The 15,310-nt window shown below is 48.8% G+C and overlaps 1 protein-coding gene across 3 annotated transcripts in view; it reads left to right on the plus strand.

Moving 5' to 3' along the window:
• Positions 1-365: 365 nt before the first annotated feature.
• Positions 366-15,310, plus strand: part of GALNT14 (polypeptide N-acetylgalactosaminyltransferase 14) — a 208,272-nt gene continuing 193,327 nt past the window's right edge. For all 3 annotated transcript variants that reach the window (XM_042982220.1, XM_042982221.1, XM_042982222.1), the window contains exon 1: positions 366-519. In XM_042982220.1, the coding sequence (XP_042838154.1) occupies positions 391-519 (129 nt within the window). In that variant the 5' untranslated portion in view covers positions 366-390. The remainder of the gene's footprint in view (positions 520-15,310) is intronic.

Raw genomic sequence — 15,310 nt, forward strand, 5'->3', positions numbered from 1 at the left:
CCTCCCTCCTCCCTCTTGTTCTTCCCGGGGTGCCGGGCACAGCCTCAGATTCCTCCCTCCCCGCAGCTCGAGTCCGTTTCCCTCGCGGCGGCGGCGGCGGGCGAGGCGGCGGCGGCGGCGCAGGGAGCATCTCAGCTGCCACTGCGCTTCTCCGGCGGGAACGTGTGCCCAGCTTGGCTGCCCTTCGGTCCTTCCCGGCCCCTTTGCGCCCCGCGCCCCCCGCCCCTGCTCGCTTCTCTCCGAAGCGGGCGGAGCACCCAGCAGCTTCCTGCCGCCCCAGCACCCTGATCCGGAGGTCGGCGCTCTCCAGGACTCCTGCCCCGCCGACCCTGACCGCCAGGGGGTGCCCCAGGGGCGTAGCGCCGCGGAGAAGACGAGGCAAACGGGACCATGCGGCGCCTGAATCGCCGCTTGGCTCTGCCGATCTTCGGGGTGCTCTGGATCACCGTGTTGCTGTTCTTCTGGGTAACCAAGAAGAAGTTCGAGCTGCCGCCGGGACCTGAAGTGCAGACCCCCAAGGTACGGGCTTGGGCGGCGTGGTGGGCGCGGGGCACTGATTTGCAGGAGTGCGCGCAGCCCGCGCGCCGGGTTTGCGGGCTCCCGGGAAGCCAGGGCGGGAGTCTGGGTGCCGCGAGCAGGTAACGGGGCGCCGGATGCGGCCACAGGGTGATGTTTCTGGATTTAGGAAGGCTCGAGGCATCTCCCGACCCGTGAAGTGTGGCAGTGGGAGTGGGTGTGGGTGGCGGGAGCGCGCTCGCGGGCAGAGTGGGGAGCTGAACTTGGGCAGCGCGCTGGGGTCCCGGGGCGGAGGGGACGCTGCAGACGAGCCGCCCAGGGGTGGCGGTCCGTGGACGCCGCGGGAGAGTCGCGGGCGGTGGGGTCGGGTGGCAGGGCGGGCCGGTGCTGGCGCCCGCGAGGAGTCTGGCCGCGGCGCTGACCTCCTTCTTTCCCGCAGCTGCCAGGCCCGACCAGGGGAGGCCGGAGGCCCGGGGTGCGCCGCGCGCGCGTGTGCATCGCGGGCGAGCGCCGTGCAGCCTCCCGCACGCTGGCTGCCCGGGCCCGCCGGCCTGTCGCCACCCCTGCTTTCTAATTGTCCCCGATCTCTTTAGCTGCGTGGGAAGTTGAATGAATGTGCCCTGAACACCACTGAGGAGCCTGTAAAACCAGACGCCTTGATGTTGGTGGGGAGTTGGGGAAATGAGAATCCAAGTGGCTTTTCCAACTCCTGCCCCGTGGGTTCCTCCAAGCCCAGCCAGAAGGTTCTCCCTTTAATTTACATTCACACATTTACCTTTAATTCAGAGTCCCCATTCCTGAGTCTCCTCTTCCTCAGACCTGGTCGTGGGACACAGAAGGAGGCCTCTGGGGGTTCCTGACCAGGCAGACAACATTTACTAACTGGGTCCAGAGCAGTCCTCCAGGGACTTGGAAAAAGCCCTTGGAAGAGGGTATGGTCTGAAGCTGGAGGCTAAAAAAGTGAGGGGGGGGGATGGGGAGAGAAGGGGGTCTCCCCAGTAAGTCCATACAGAGGCCCAGTTTGTGCCAGGTAAACAATAGGTGCTTCTTCATAAGTAATTGTGTAAGTTGGGTGGTATCCTCATTTCATAGATTAAGAAACAGGTTCAGTCTTTGTGCCTTGCCTTAGGTCGTTCTGACTTGAACTCAGACCGCTGATATTCAGAACCTTTCCACTAAATCAAGGTGTCTTTCAGATCCCTTTTTAACTAAGTCTTCTGGCACTTGTGTTTTGGAATCTTGCTAATGCCGAGTTGAGTCCCACAAACGTTTATTGACGGTCTGCTGTGCGCCAGGCAGTGTGCTAGGTGTTATGGGTACAAATATGTAGATCTCACCTTCTAGGGGTAGGGGCTTTGCTCAGGAATGTGCCAGGATCATACAGAGTGCTGAGCGCCAACAGGGCTCAGTGTACTGGGTGTCATGGGAGCCTGGGGACTTCCTGGGGGAGGAGGATGTGACAGAACTGAGTTGAGAAGGATGAACAGTAGGTTTGCCAGGAGGTAGGGAGGGCATTCAAGGTAGAGGTTAACTGTACCAAACAGGCTCAGAGGAATGACACAGCGGGTTGTGTGAATTTGGCATAATTTGAGTGTAAACCACGTGGCTGACGGCAGGAGTAAGGGCAGGCAAGTGTGAAAGGGTAGGATTGGGTAGGACCTTGGGGGTGCTAGGGGCCCTTGGAGGGGTAGTAAGCAGGGGAGTGAGAGATCAGACTGGTGACTTCAAAAAGCCTTTGGATCAATTTTCTCACCTCAGACCTGCCTGTAGATCTGGAGAGCTTTTCTTCTTTTTCCCCCAGGGTGGTTCTGCTCCTTGTGATGCAGTTAATGATGCCTGCAGGGACGTGAACTCTCTCTGTTTTGCATTGAACCTCATTACCTTAAGCTTACTTATTCTTAGTTTACACCAGGGAGCTGGGACAAGAGATCCGTATCCCTCTTTGTGCACTTTGTCTTTCGTCTTTACCTGCCTCTTCTCGCCCTGGCATGTGCTGGACACACATTTGCTGAATCCAGCTAGATGCTAGGCCCTGTGCTGGGTTTGGAGGCTGCTGCGATGAAGATACTGTGTCCCTGCCCTTTGCAGGGAGGTAGGGAGGCTCTCACAAGTTCCTGGTTGAGGCAGAATTACAAACAAGTGAGTAGTGGGTGGGGTGGGGGGAGTGGTCTAATATTGGAATTCTGGACATAGTGGTGTGCAGTCATGGAAGAGGTGGGCTTCTAGTTTTGGCCATTTGCTTTTGGTCTTAATATCTTACTTCTTCTTCCTCCCATGTTCTGTGTCCTTGAGAAGCACAAATTGTATAGACTTTTAAAATCTCGATACCTTTTATTATTAGGCGCCCTTCTTAGTATATTTCTCCTTTCTGTTTTTTGCCTGTATGTGTGACCTCGTGTGCCCACGTATATGTGTTGTGTCTCTTCGTGAGTGTATTTGTGTCTGGTAGATGAACACCCCTCCGTATCTTAGGATATGTGTATCCGAGGAAAGAGACGGAGAGACAGAGTCCTTCTGAGCGCCAGAACAATGTTATTGCCATGACTGACCTGTTTAGGAAATTTGCACATCCTGTACAAAGGCGTGCGGTTGGTTCCCAAACCTGACGGCATGGCAGAATCCTCTGGAGAGTGTTTAACATACAAGTTTTGTGGCTTATTGCAGAGACTATGATTCTGTGGGTTTGGGAGAAGGTCCCAGAATCACTGTCTATACAAGTGTTCCGTGTGAGTCTGAAGCAGCCTATTGATGGGTATGATATTTGGAGCTAGATGAAGAATATTAAGTGTGTTGATTTTTTTGTAGTTTGGCCCCATGCAAACATGGCCGAATGATTTCATTCTTCTTGAGTTCCTCAAGGACCAAGCTCGTGTGAGCATGTGCACTCAGGCGAAGTAACAAAAGCTAGCATTTGTGTGGTGTCTTACAAATTCAAAAGCTCTATTTCACACGTATTCCCTCATTTAATCTCCACAACAACCACATAAGGCAGATAATACGTTTATGCAGATAAGCCTGAATAATGAAGTTATACAGTTGGCCCACGATAACAAGGCTATTATTAAGTGGCAGCATCCGGGGTAAGAATGGAATGGGATCGTTTTCGGCACCACCCACCCACAGGCTCCTTCCATGCCGCTCTGCTGTGTGGACTGCCTGGATCTGCACTTGTGGGTAATGGGGTGAGGCTAGGGGTGTTCACAGCATGTGCTTCCCAACCTCCTTTCCAGCATTTCCATGGTTTGTGCCTAGACACTTGCCTTTGAAGAGCTCCAGGGAGGGGGGAAGGTGTTGGTATAATTTGTGGGGGAACCTCCTCAGGGGGGAATCCTGATCTGCTCTTGGAGGAGGCCACCTGGGGCTGAGGAGGCTCCTTTGGCTGGACAGAGCTCCCCCTGGTGGGGAGGGTCCGGTTGCAGCCAATGATTGCAGCATCCTTTCCAAGGCAGAGATTATTTCCTCAATAGTAGGAATTTGGTTGGGATGTTTGTCTATTGTAGGCAAAAAAACTCAGTTTTGTGTGAGTTCTGTATCCTAGCTTTTCCTAGGAAATGCTCATTCATGGTCCTTTGAAGAGCTCTTGACTTGGACACATTGAAAGGAAGCCTTAGGGAAGTTTTTGTCCTTCCTGGACTCCTTCCCATCTTGGTAGAGGGGGTCAGTTTATTTCCCAAAGCACAAGCAGTGGGTGCCCTTCACTTAAAAATATTTAGAAGGGCCCCTGGGTGACTCAGTTGTTTGTGCATCTGACTTCGGCCCAGGTCATGATCTCGCAGTTTGTGAGTTCGAGCCCCGCGTCGGGCTCTGTGCTGACAGCTCAGAGCCTGGAGCCTGCTTCGGATTCTGTGTCTTCCTGTCTCTCTGCCTCTCCCACACTCCCACTCCGTCTCTCTCTCTCTCAACACAAAGAAACATTAAAAAAATTTAAAAAAAATATTTAGAGAAGTCAGGGGACTTCTCTAAAAAGAAGTCAGAATATCAACAAGCACTCTTTTTTTTTTTAACCTTGAGCTTCCCCTTCCCGCCCCCCCCCCCGGCCCCCACACCCCAGAAACTGGAGAGGAGAGGACTGGGGCTGGGGCTTCTGGGCCAGGGACCCCTCCACGTAGACTTTCCACGGCAAGTTGCCTTCCCTGGAGTCCACTACAGGCTGTAATTCCCAGGCCCTTACATTTTTTTTCCCAGTGTTGGAAAGCATCCTCATTGGCCTGGGGATGGGATCTCTAAAGTGGACCTGATAATAAAATAAAACCTGTGCCTTGTCACAATCCAACTGATGTAGAAAAGGCACGCTGCACTCCTGGTTTAATAAAATTAATTGGATTTTTTTTAAGTTCCAAGAAGGGCTGGCTCTATTAATAGCTCAAGTAAAGATTTCTTTAAGTTTGACTTCTTAATGTTGATTTGATTCTTTTACTGGGTCCCTCCCCCCTCCAAATTCTGCTGAGCTCCAATTCCTAATTGAAAATCGTGTAACAAGTTTGATGTCTTAAGTCAAACTGTATTTTAGTGATAAATACTATACCAGTAAAAATACCTGGAAAATGTTTTCATTTCTTCTCTCCTGTATCATTTGTTTGCCATTTGGAGAATTATACAATAACCGACAGAATTAAAAAAAAAAAAAAAAAGCAGCACATTTGTCTCTTCCAAGAAACTAAATTTAGTCCAGGGGCTTAGGGCTTAGTAAAAGCAAAAGAATTTGAGGCCTGAGGGTACTTTTTGAGGAAGGTATTGGAGATGTAAAGGCTTTGAATAAAGTGCCTCGGGCCCATGTAGATGTATTTGTGCTCTACTAGAAATATAGCAAACGCTATTAGAAAAGAGCTTGTCTTTTGGTAGTATTTGCATGCCACAAATGCCTTGAGTATATGACACTGTTATTTTATTCCCCATTTAGTAGATCATTTCTCCCATTAAAAAAAATCATGAATTTTAGAGAGAGAGAGAGAGAGAGAGACCCTGTTAATCTGCTGACACTTGGAGCATGCATCCTGGACTCTGTCCAAGGAATTTGACCCTGGCGTGACCAGAAGTAGCCCACCATCAGATGAGCGTCCATTGTTTCCTTCATTCCTGCGTGTGCTGGTGCCAGGCTCTGGGCTCTTTGCCCCCCCTGCTGTGGTTTCCAAAGCAGGTGGAGGGTAGTGTTGCTTCGTGGTCCAGCAGCGGCTGCTGTACAAGGCTGAGAAATAAGAAAGTAGCAGGTTGGAACCTCAGATATTCAAGAAATAGCCTGTTTTTGTAGATATCAACAAGCTATTTTTTTTTTTTTTTTTTTTTTTTTTTTACTCTGAGCTCTCCCCTGCAGCCAAATTGAAGCCCATCAGGCTGGTGGGAGTCTGCCCACACTGGGTTGTACCCACATCCCAGCTTGCTTTCTGGCTAAGAAAGCACTCCCCTTCAGGGCCAGGTGGGAGGCCCTGTCTAGGGACCTATGGATCGGATCATTCTGAGGGAATCTCTTTGAGTCAGTGTGGGGAGCTCTCTCTCTCACTAAACCCTTGTTCACCGAAGTGGCCTCCTGCTTTTGGAAACAAAGACCAGTAATCCCTGTCTCAAAGGTTCCTGGAGGCATAGAATGATACCTGCTCAAGTCAGGGAAGACAAAGGGCCAAAACCAAGAGGGAAAGAGAAATTAATGTTCCTGTCATAAGCCTCCCTCAGCCTGTCTAGAGACTACCCTTTTTCAAGGTTGCTCGTGTGTTTGCTTCATTTCAAAGTGTTAATTTCCACTCATCAGAGGTCATTTATAAACTAAACAGGGACAGAATGAGGCTGCCTTGGCTGATGCCTGAGGCCCAGGGTTTCCACCCGACCTGGTTCACAGGATAGCTCGTCTGCCTCCTTTGCCTGCGTCCTTTCCCGCAGCCTTCCACCGCACATTTCCAAAACCGTCTTCTCCATTGTCAGGCGCATTTGAAGATATGTGTTGCTGTGCCCTTGTTTAGTGTCTAACGTGTCCAGTTCTGTCGCTCCTCCAGAGAGCATCTCAAAGTCCCCATTGCACTTTGTGAAAGAGTGTCTGAATTAGAAAGCAGGGACAGATCCCCTGCTCCTCCTTCCGGGGCAGTGTGCGAAGCCTGCCATGGCTTTTGCACATGCCACCCCAGAGAGCAACATTAGAGACCCACCATCTGCGGGGGACGTGAGTGTGAATGTGCCCGCCGCCCGCCGCAGCTGGCTGCAGGGCCCCTGGGTGGTCAGCCTTCCCACTCACAGGAGCCTCAGAGACTCGCACTGTTCACTGCAGTCAGGAGACTGAGAGCCCGACCCTCCCCTGGCAGCTCGTGTCACATCATCACGTGTGGTTTCACCTTCTGGCTTTTCTTGTGTGTGTGTGGCCGTCCATTGGCCGTGCCGGAGGGAACTCCGGTCCTTTCTCCTGGGACCCAGTCTCCCCAGCTGTGAAATGGGGGCAGCGTGGCTACGGCCCCCCTGCCTGTCTCGCCCTCGCCCCGCCAGCAGGTCTCAGTCGTTTCGGGTAATTTGGGAATGACTCCGAAAGTAAGACCTCGTGGCTATAAATAATTACACCACAGATACTCCGTGTCTATTACTTATCTTTTAATTATTTTACCAGAAACGCTAGATTAACCAAAAAAATAAATCAGTCTCTGAGTCCTCAGATGTTGAGCTGATTAAGAAAGAACCCCTTTGGGATATGGAAGAACACACACGCGTACTCGGGTACCCTGGGGAATTCTGCAGAAGCTCCTGAAATCTGCTGGCTCTGGTATTTTGGTATTTCAGAATAAATGGCCTGATGTGACCTTCTGGGGCAGCAGTGTTTGCATTTGGCAGCAGCTGCTGCCATCACAGGACCTAATGAACGAACACTCGGAAGCTGAGAGGGGAGAGAGAGGGAGAGGTCTCTGCGGTGTTAGCTGGGGGTCCTCTTTCCTCCTGCTTCTCTTTCACACCATCCCCTCTTCCCTCCACCACATTCTCCCTCCTCTTATTTGCGTCTCCTGGAAAGCTGGTGGGGTCTAGAGCAGAGAGCCCCAGGGCACTCGGCCAGGAGCCCCTGGAAGAAGTCTTGGGATGGGGGACAGGGGCCTGGGACTTCCCTGTGGCTCCAGCCAAGGTCTCGAGCAGCCTGTGTCCCTGATGCCTTGGATGAAAAAGCAGTTGTTAACGAAGGAGGGAAGTGACTGCCTTGCCCTGGGCCACCCCGGGCCATTCCGCTCGCTAGGATGCCCTGGGAGCAGCGTGAGCCCTTCTTGCAGAAATTGAGGAGCCATCTGACCCACGGCGTCCCGGACAACGCCGCTTCCAAGTACAACGTCTCTTCTGCATACCATTCCCAGAGACAAGATTAGGCACTTAAAAAAATAATTAAATTCTCCTCATGTCACTTGTCTTCTTAACTGTAAGCACTACAGAGATCTTTCAAGGAAATGCAGGGGAGAGCTGTATGCTCACATGTTCCTGCCATTGGATTTGAATTCCCAGATGAAGGGAACAGCCACCCAGCTGCCTCCTTTCTAATGATCCTGGTTGTTTAAACCCAATTTGCATCTCATTCCAGGCCAGGAGAGAGAGGGAAGCATCTAGAGAACGGGTATGACTGCCCCATCTTGACAAGCTCTCTCCAAAGAGGCTAACTGTCCTTTTCCTTGTCTCACTATGGTTTAGAAATTAGGATTTTCTTCCCTGTGGTTGGGACTGGAGATTTATGTAGCTTTTCTTGTTCCTCTGAGAACACTTCAGTCATTCATTACCCGCACCACCACCCCCACCACCTCTCCCCAGCCACAGAGAGACTGGTCCAATCAATATTTATGCGCCCATCACTCGCAGCTGCAACACACAGGAATAATGCACGCCAAATTCCTTGATGGCCATTGAAAAATTAGCTGGCGCCCATATTTCAGGCTCATTGTATTCTAGGATCTCAGGGAGATCAGAGCACGTGGTGCACAGATTAATTAAGCTGCCCAGATAATTGGCTGTTAATAGACGGCCAATTGATGGCTGCCAGATGGGTGCGGAATTGACTAAGGTGCTTATGGCGGGGCTGGGGTCTTCATCGGTGGGGGAACTGGCTCAAAGACTTGATTAATTAAAGGTGAATCAGGAACAGGATGTTAAGCGGGAGCTTCTTTCCTCCACCGCTTCCTGTGATGTTTTACAGTTTACACGGTGTTTGTATTCACAAATGCCTCCTTTGATCTTTCCTGCAACCACGTGAGCTGGAAGTTAGTAACACTCTCACTTTCTGAAGTATGATGAAGCCGAGGTTAGAAGGGGGAGGCGACTCTGGCAGGCACCCCCAACCAGTAAGTTGTCTTGAACTCACTCTTTTGACTCTAAAGCTCATGCTGTTTCTATTATGGTCATGCTCAGCTTCTGCTTAGCATTGAAATCTATTTTATGTAGGTACATGTTATATGTATATTTTCATATGGACAAAAGGTTAGCGCTCTTGCTGAGCAATGACTCCCGACCTCTGATGGAAGACCAGTGTTGCTTTTCTGCATGTGGAAGGGAACTGAGGAGTGAATTAGGGGCACCAGAGAGCCCATCTCGGAAGGACCACTGCAGGTCCAGGAAGACTTTGGGTTTTCTTCCAGGAACGGCCAGGTTTGACTTACCCCCGGGCCCTAGAGAAACATTCCACAGGATGCTACCTTCTGCTGTGGGAAGATGCTGGGCCAGAGTGGCTCCGTCCACGTGTCGGTGAGGACGTCCCTCCTAGGCTGGCGGGGTTGACAGCCGGAAATGAAACTTTGCTGTCATTCACGAGGCTGTTCCTCTCAAAAGTCAACGGGATTGTGCAATTAAGACAGACACCGTTGATTTGAATCCCTTTCCTGATGAATGTGGTGTTTGGACGATCAGAAGCAATTCCCCTCTAAGAGGAAAAATGTCACTTGAAAGAACCTAATATGTCCTGTTTGAAATGCAAGGCAAGTATGTGGTGGATGACTCCAGGGAAGTGCCTCTGTCCCCAAGCAGAGGGCGCCCTGCCTGTGTGGTGCTGTTTAGCCCTGAAGACCCCTTGATGACTGCTCAGTCCTGCCTTGTAGTCAGACTGACTGCCGGCTGCACCCAGTACCGGGCTCAGCTTCTTCACAGCTGCTTGGGAGGATGGGTGTTACTAACGTACTTGCTGTCCGTGTGTACGTTTCAACTTACGAAAGCAGAAAATCAGGAGCTGCTAATGTCTTCTTGGATATTTTGTCTGCAGTTCAGATTAACTACTGAAGGGCTCATGGTGGTGCTTTTGTTATGTGGCCTGAATGACAAAGTCAGTGTCTACTCCAAGATCCCAAGCGGAAACATGGTTTTTTCACTCTTGTCTATTTTCATGGAGCATGGCAACATTAAAGGGAACTATATTTTTAACAAGTGTGCATGGAGTCAGAACAAAAAGAAATGTAAACCTAAGAAGTCTGATATTTTCCCTCTCTACTCGGAAGCCCTACTGATTTTCTAATCATATTTGCCCAATTCTGGATCACATAACTCCCTGGAATTCTCCCTGCCTCTCTTAAAACTGGCATTATGGTTTCTGCTCCAGGTTTTAGCTGTTCTCTTACAATGGAGCGTGTATTTTGGAAAGCTTCTTGGTAGTGTCTACAAAAGCTGAACATATGTATATATCTTTGACCCTGCAGTTTTGCTCCTAGCTAGAAACCCCAGAGAAATATATTTGTATTCTGGTGAATGTCATGTAACCTGAATAGGAGTTGGCACACTTTTTCTGGAAAGAGCCAGACTGTATGTATTTTTTTTTTTTTTTAGGTTATACAGTTCCTGTTGTAACTACTCAACAGTGTTGTTATAGAGTTTACAATAATGTAAGCAAGTGGAACATGGCTGTGTTCCAATAAAACTTTATTTATGGATACTGAAATTTGCATTTCATGTATTTTTCACATCTCATGAAATGTCTTTTTTTAGTATTGCGTATTTTCAAATATTTATACATGTAAACTGCATTCTTAGTTTGCAGGGTGCGCTGAAACAGGTGGGAGGCAGGCCAGATTTGGCTGTGGGATCCTATTTGTATAAAGCACGAAATCAGGCCAAACAAATGTATGGTGTTAGAAGTCAGTTTCATGGGGTTAGTGACAAGAAGGGGACAGAGGTGCTTGGGGAGAACTGGTTCTGTTCAGTTTCTTGATCTGGGTGCTGGTTATTTGGATGTGTTCCTTTGCGAAAAGTCACTGAACACACACTCTTTTCTGTTTGTGTATTTCACTTCAGTAAAAAGTTCAAAAACAAACAAACAAACAAACAAACAAAAACCTCTGAGTGTGTGGCTTCTGACTCAGATTTCAGCACCTCACTTGGGGTCAGAGTATGTAGTTTTCATTCTTTTTATAGCTATTGATTCCTGTTTCCTGGATGAGACCGTCTCTGGAGAAAGGTCTTGATCTGTCTTTCCAGTTTCCCCAGTCTTATTCCCTTTAATAATAATAATAATAATAATATAATAATAATAATAATAAATAATCAGGGAGACCTTTAACAACTGGTGTGCCAAGGGTACCAGCGAACCAAAGTATGTGCTGCGTGTTAACCCCTTAGTTGCTGGATCATGGGAGGATGGGGAGGATTCTAGGAGAGTGGGTGCTGGGGGAGGGCCGTCAGGACAGTGGGAACCATGCATAGGACTTTGGCTGGTGTAGCTGTCCCGTGGTGAATCCAGGCTAAAACCTGCTTATGCCTATAGGTAAGCGGCGGAGGTTTAATTCCAGAGAATGGAATTACGTGGCACAAACTATTGGCTTGCAGAAAACCAGCTGTTGGTGGGTGTATCCAGGATGAAAGCAAAGAACTAACAATCTGAGCCCCTAGTAAGTGCCAGGTGCTGTGTGTGTGTAGTCGTCTATTCATAACAACCCTGTACAGTCGGTATTATTTGCTTCACTTTTCAGAGGAGGAATCTCAAGGCTTAGAGAAGTTCAGTGACTTTCCCAAAGTCATGCGGCTCGCAGGTAGAGGAGCTGGATTCCAAGAGGGACCCGTCTGGCCCTTGAGTCTACCTCTTTGCACTTATCACTTGTTCACTCCATGCTTCCTTCTGTCCCCTCACCCTCGCACCCCCTGTGCTGTCTTGGAAGTGATGACTTGGATAGATCTTTCTTTACCTTAGCAGCCAGCCTTTATAGCAGCCTTTGCTCTGCTTCCTGGAATTATACACCTCTTGTTTACACCAGAAGCTATTGAATGAAGTAGTTTTATATCAGAAGCTGGCTCTTCTAGGACGAGTCCTTTTATAACAGTAATCAAAGAAAAAACTTTACAACATTTTCAAAGGGAGATATATTGTGCTTTCTGGACCATTTGACATCCTTACGAACACTTCTCTCCGGCAGATGACTGGGAATGTTTCTCGTCCCAGGGTTAAACTTTAAAAAAGGAAGTCCTCAAGGTATCCCATTCTTGCGAGTGTTAAGGTGCTTTAGGTGTGCCTCAAGACAGATTGGAGAGGGGACAGTGAGAACTGACCAACAGATACAAAAATGCGAAGGCTATAGTGGATGGCTACCCACTCCCAACATCATCCCTCCCTCGGAGAGTAGTTCCTTCCCTAGCATAATAGCACCAATTATTTGGTTGTTTGTGCTGAGGAGTTGAAAGCTATCGTGTGCCGGGAAAATACTCAGCATGGAGCAGTAATTATGGATCAGCTGATGATAAAGGATGCATCGGATTGACTGCTAATTAGATTATTAGCAGGAAAAACAAATACCTGCTATTAATACAATACATAAGCTGCATTTATGATACTTTCTACTTTTAATGCATATTCCTTTTTATAATGTGCAGTTTCCTTTTTTTCTCTTTCAGGGCCAAGACCTCCAATTTCTCCAATTTTAGTACGACTATGCTTAGTCGTACTAAGCATATTTGTTTATTGAGCTGTAATCTGGTCATTTTCTTGTTTCCTTCTGGTCCCAAAGTGGGGTTGGGAGAGCTGATATGTACTGAGTGCCATATGTCAGGCCCTGAAGTGTGAAGTGTGTCAGGTCTTTTATGGGAAGAAGGCGGGCTATTCTAGAGCAGCGTCTGGATCTTTCCCATGGCACTGTGGCACTGTGTCTTTTTAAGGGGTCAGGGATCATGGGGTTTTCTTTGTGAGATCAGTGCTGGACTTAATTGTCAAAGAGATGACCCCGTTGCTTTTTGTGTGGCATTTTAAGATTTGGTCTTTGTTACCCTGGATTCAAGGTAAATGGGATGGACATTTGGGTGTTTTAGGTGCCGGCACTCCCCACTACTCCCCACCAGGTCAGCCATGTAGGTTGACTGCGTGTCCCCTAGCAGTGTGAGAGTCCTAGCCACCTGGGGTGGCTAGGAGTTCCATGGGTCCTCTTCCATCTGAAAGAGCCCTTGGGAGCTCCCTGGGCTGCCTGGGAGGTTGGCAGGCTGAGAGTTAGTTGGTGCTTGCCAGTACGGTCATGCTGGGTGGTGTTAAGGCTGGCACCCTTCTGGGGCCCCTGGGTGGCTTGGTCGGTTGAGCGTCCAACTTCGGCTCAGGTCATGATCTCACGGTCCGTGAGTTCGAGCCCCGTGTCGGGCTCTGTGCTGACAGCTCAGGGCCTGGAGCCTGTTTCAGATCCTGTGTCTCCCTTTCTCTCTGCTCCTCCCCTGTTCATGCTCTGTCTCTCTCTGTCTCAAAAATAAATAAACGTTAAAAAAAATTTTTTTTTTAATTAAAAAAAAAAAAAAAAGGCTGGCACCCTTCTGATTAAACAGTGCCTGAGCCATACAGGTTGTTAAAATGTTCTCTTATAAATATTATCTCTGGATGACATTGAATAGCCTTATTTTACTGATGAGGAACTTGAGGTTCATGAAGTTCCAATAACTTGCCCAAATCAGTAGAGCTAGTAAGTGGCAGAGCTAAGATAGGTCTGGGTGATTCTGGAGCCCATGCTGGGGTGTCATCGGGATGGTTCACAAGGGGCAGTGAGCTCCTCGAAGGAGTTTCTCCTTTTGAGTGGCTGGCCAGCATGGGGAGACAGAGCAGGCAAATTCCCCTGCCACTAGGTCAAGCCCATCAATTCATCCCACAAGCCCCTATGGGGCACTGCTCTATGTGAAGCCCTATGTAGGAGATGTCCCAGCTGGGGTCCTGCCCTTATGTCCAGGGCAAATTTGGGGCAGTAACGGAGCGTGGATCTGTGGCTGTCTGCTGGCTCCTGGCCACTTTTTCTCTCAAACTACCTCCCTCCTGGGTTTTACATTTGTTGTGTATTACTGGAAGGATACGGCTGTATCTCTAGGATGGTTTTTTAATGGTGAAAGGTACCGCAAGATGAAGAGGCGTCTTTCCTCTCGTTTGAGTTTTTAAAGTGGAACATGAGGCCAAGGGGATAGAGAGAATCTTAATTCGGGTTCACAGGATAAAGGCTTGAGAAGATTGCTTTTGAATTTACTAGTCATTTTTGCAAGGGTGACTTTCTTCCCCTGATCATGTCACTCCCCCGTTAGCTCAGAAAGTTCTAGTTGAAGGTCAGTCTCATCCTGAAAAGCTGTTTCACTAAAACAGGAACCTGTTATTCTACTATGCCTCTTATTAGAAGAAAAAGCATTTAGGGAGGTCTTTTAAAGTCATTTCGGTGATTTTTGAAGAAGGGCATTTGTCGGGATCTACTTGTCCCCGAAGTGTGTGCTGTTTGAAAAGCATAGTCCTAGTGGAAGGCAGACAGGAAACTTCAGGATAGAAAATAGGCACTAGAAAATAGGGAAACTTCAGGGTAGAAAATAAGGTGGCTGAGCAAGCCATGTGGGTCGAATTGCCCGGGGTGCCTCTTGTGATTCTATACTTATTTGGGCACCAAGAGCCGGGTCTGCACATGGGCCAAATCCAGTCCCTTCCTCCTGCTGTTTATGCACGGCCTGGGAACTAAGAATGGTTTTGGTTTTGTTTTTTTTTTACATTTTTTAATGTTTGGGAAAAAACTCAAAACAAAAATAATATTTTGTGGCACATGAAAACTGTGGGAGATTCAAATATCAGTGTCCGTGAATAAAGTTTTACGGGAACAGAGTTACGCTGGCTCCTTTATGTGTTCTCTGTGGCGGCCTTCACACTGCCCTGGCAGAGCTGAATGGTGAGGGAGACTGGCTGGGTTACAAAGCTCACATTTTACGGGACCCTTTAGAGAAAAAGTTTGCTAATCCCTGCCCCAGACCTTTGGTTCTCATAGTGTGATTCCTGGGTGGGGGTATTTGTTCACCTGGAAGTTTGTTAGACATGCCAAACCTCAGGCCACACCTACCGATTTCACATCCTCGCTGAAGCAAAACGCCCACATGGTTTCCGTGCAATTAAAGTTTGAGAAATGCCGTATTAGGTGTCAACTGACTCTTACAAAAAGCTTATATGGGACAAACTGAGGTCTAGAGTTGGTGGCACGTTTCCCTATTTGTAGTGAATTCAGTTGGATTGGATCATTCAAGTCTAAAGTCCCGTTCACCCAGTTAGACTGGGGGGGTTCTTCTACTTAGAGCTGCAGAAGGATCCAGGAGGCCTCCTCAGTGCTCCCAGGAACATGGGAGGGGCCTTGAGTCTTCCAGGCATTGTGGTCTCAGCTGGAACATCATTGACCAAACCCTCGTCATTGTGCTGACCCCCGGGCTGGGTTCCTTCTGATGCCCTGAGTCCCCACACTCAGGGTCCCGCCTACCTAGGGGCAGCACTGAGGCGTCCCTCTTGGATCTTGCTACACCCTGGGCACCCAGCACTCTTAGGACTGGCTGCCTCCGTTGTTTTTCCAAGTTAGAGGAATTCCTTTTTTCCATCACCCTCTGTGCTACTTATTGTTTCAGC

Source organism: Panthera tigris, chromosome A3 (assembly GCF_018350195.1).
Source record: "Panthera tigris isolate Pti1 chromosome A3, P.tigris_Pti1_mat1.1, whole genome shotgun sequence".
Lineage (NCBI taxonomy): Eukaryota > Metazoa > Chordata > Mammalia > Carnivora > Felidae > Panthera > Panthera tigris.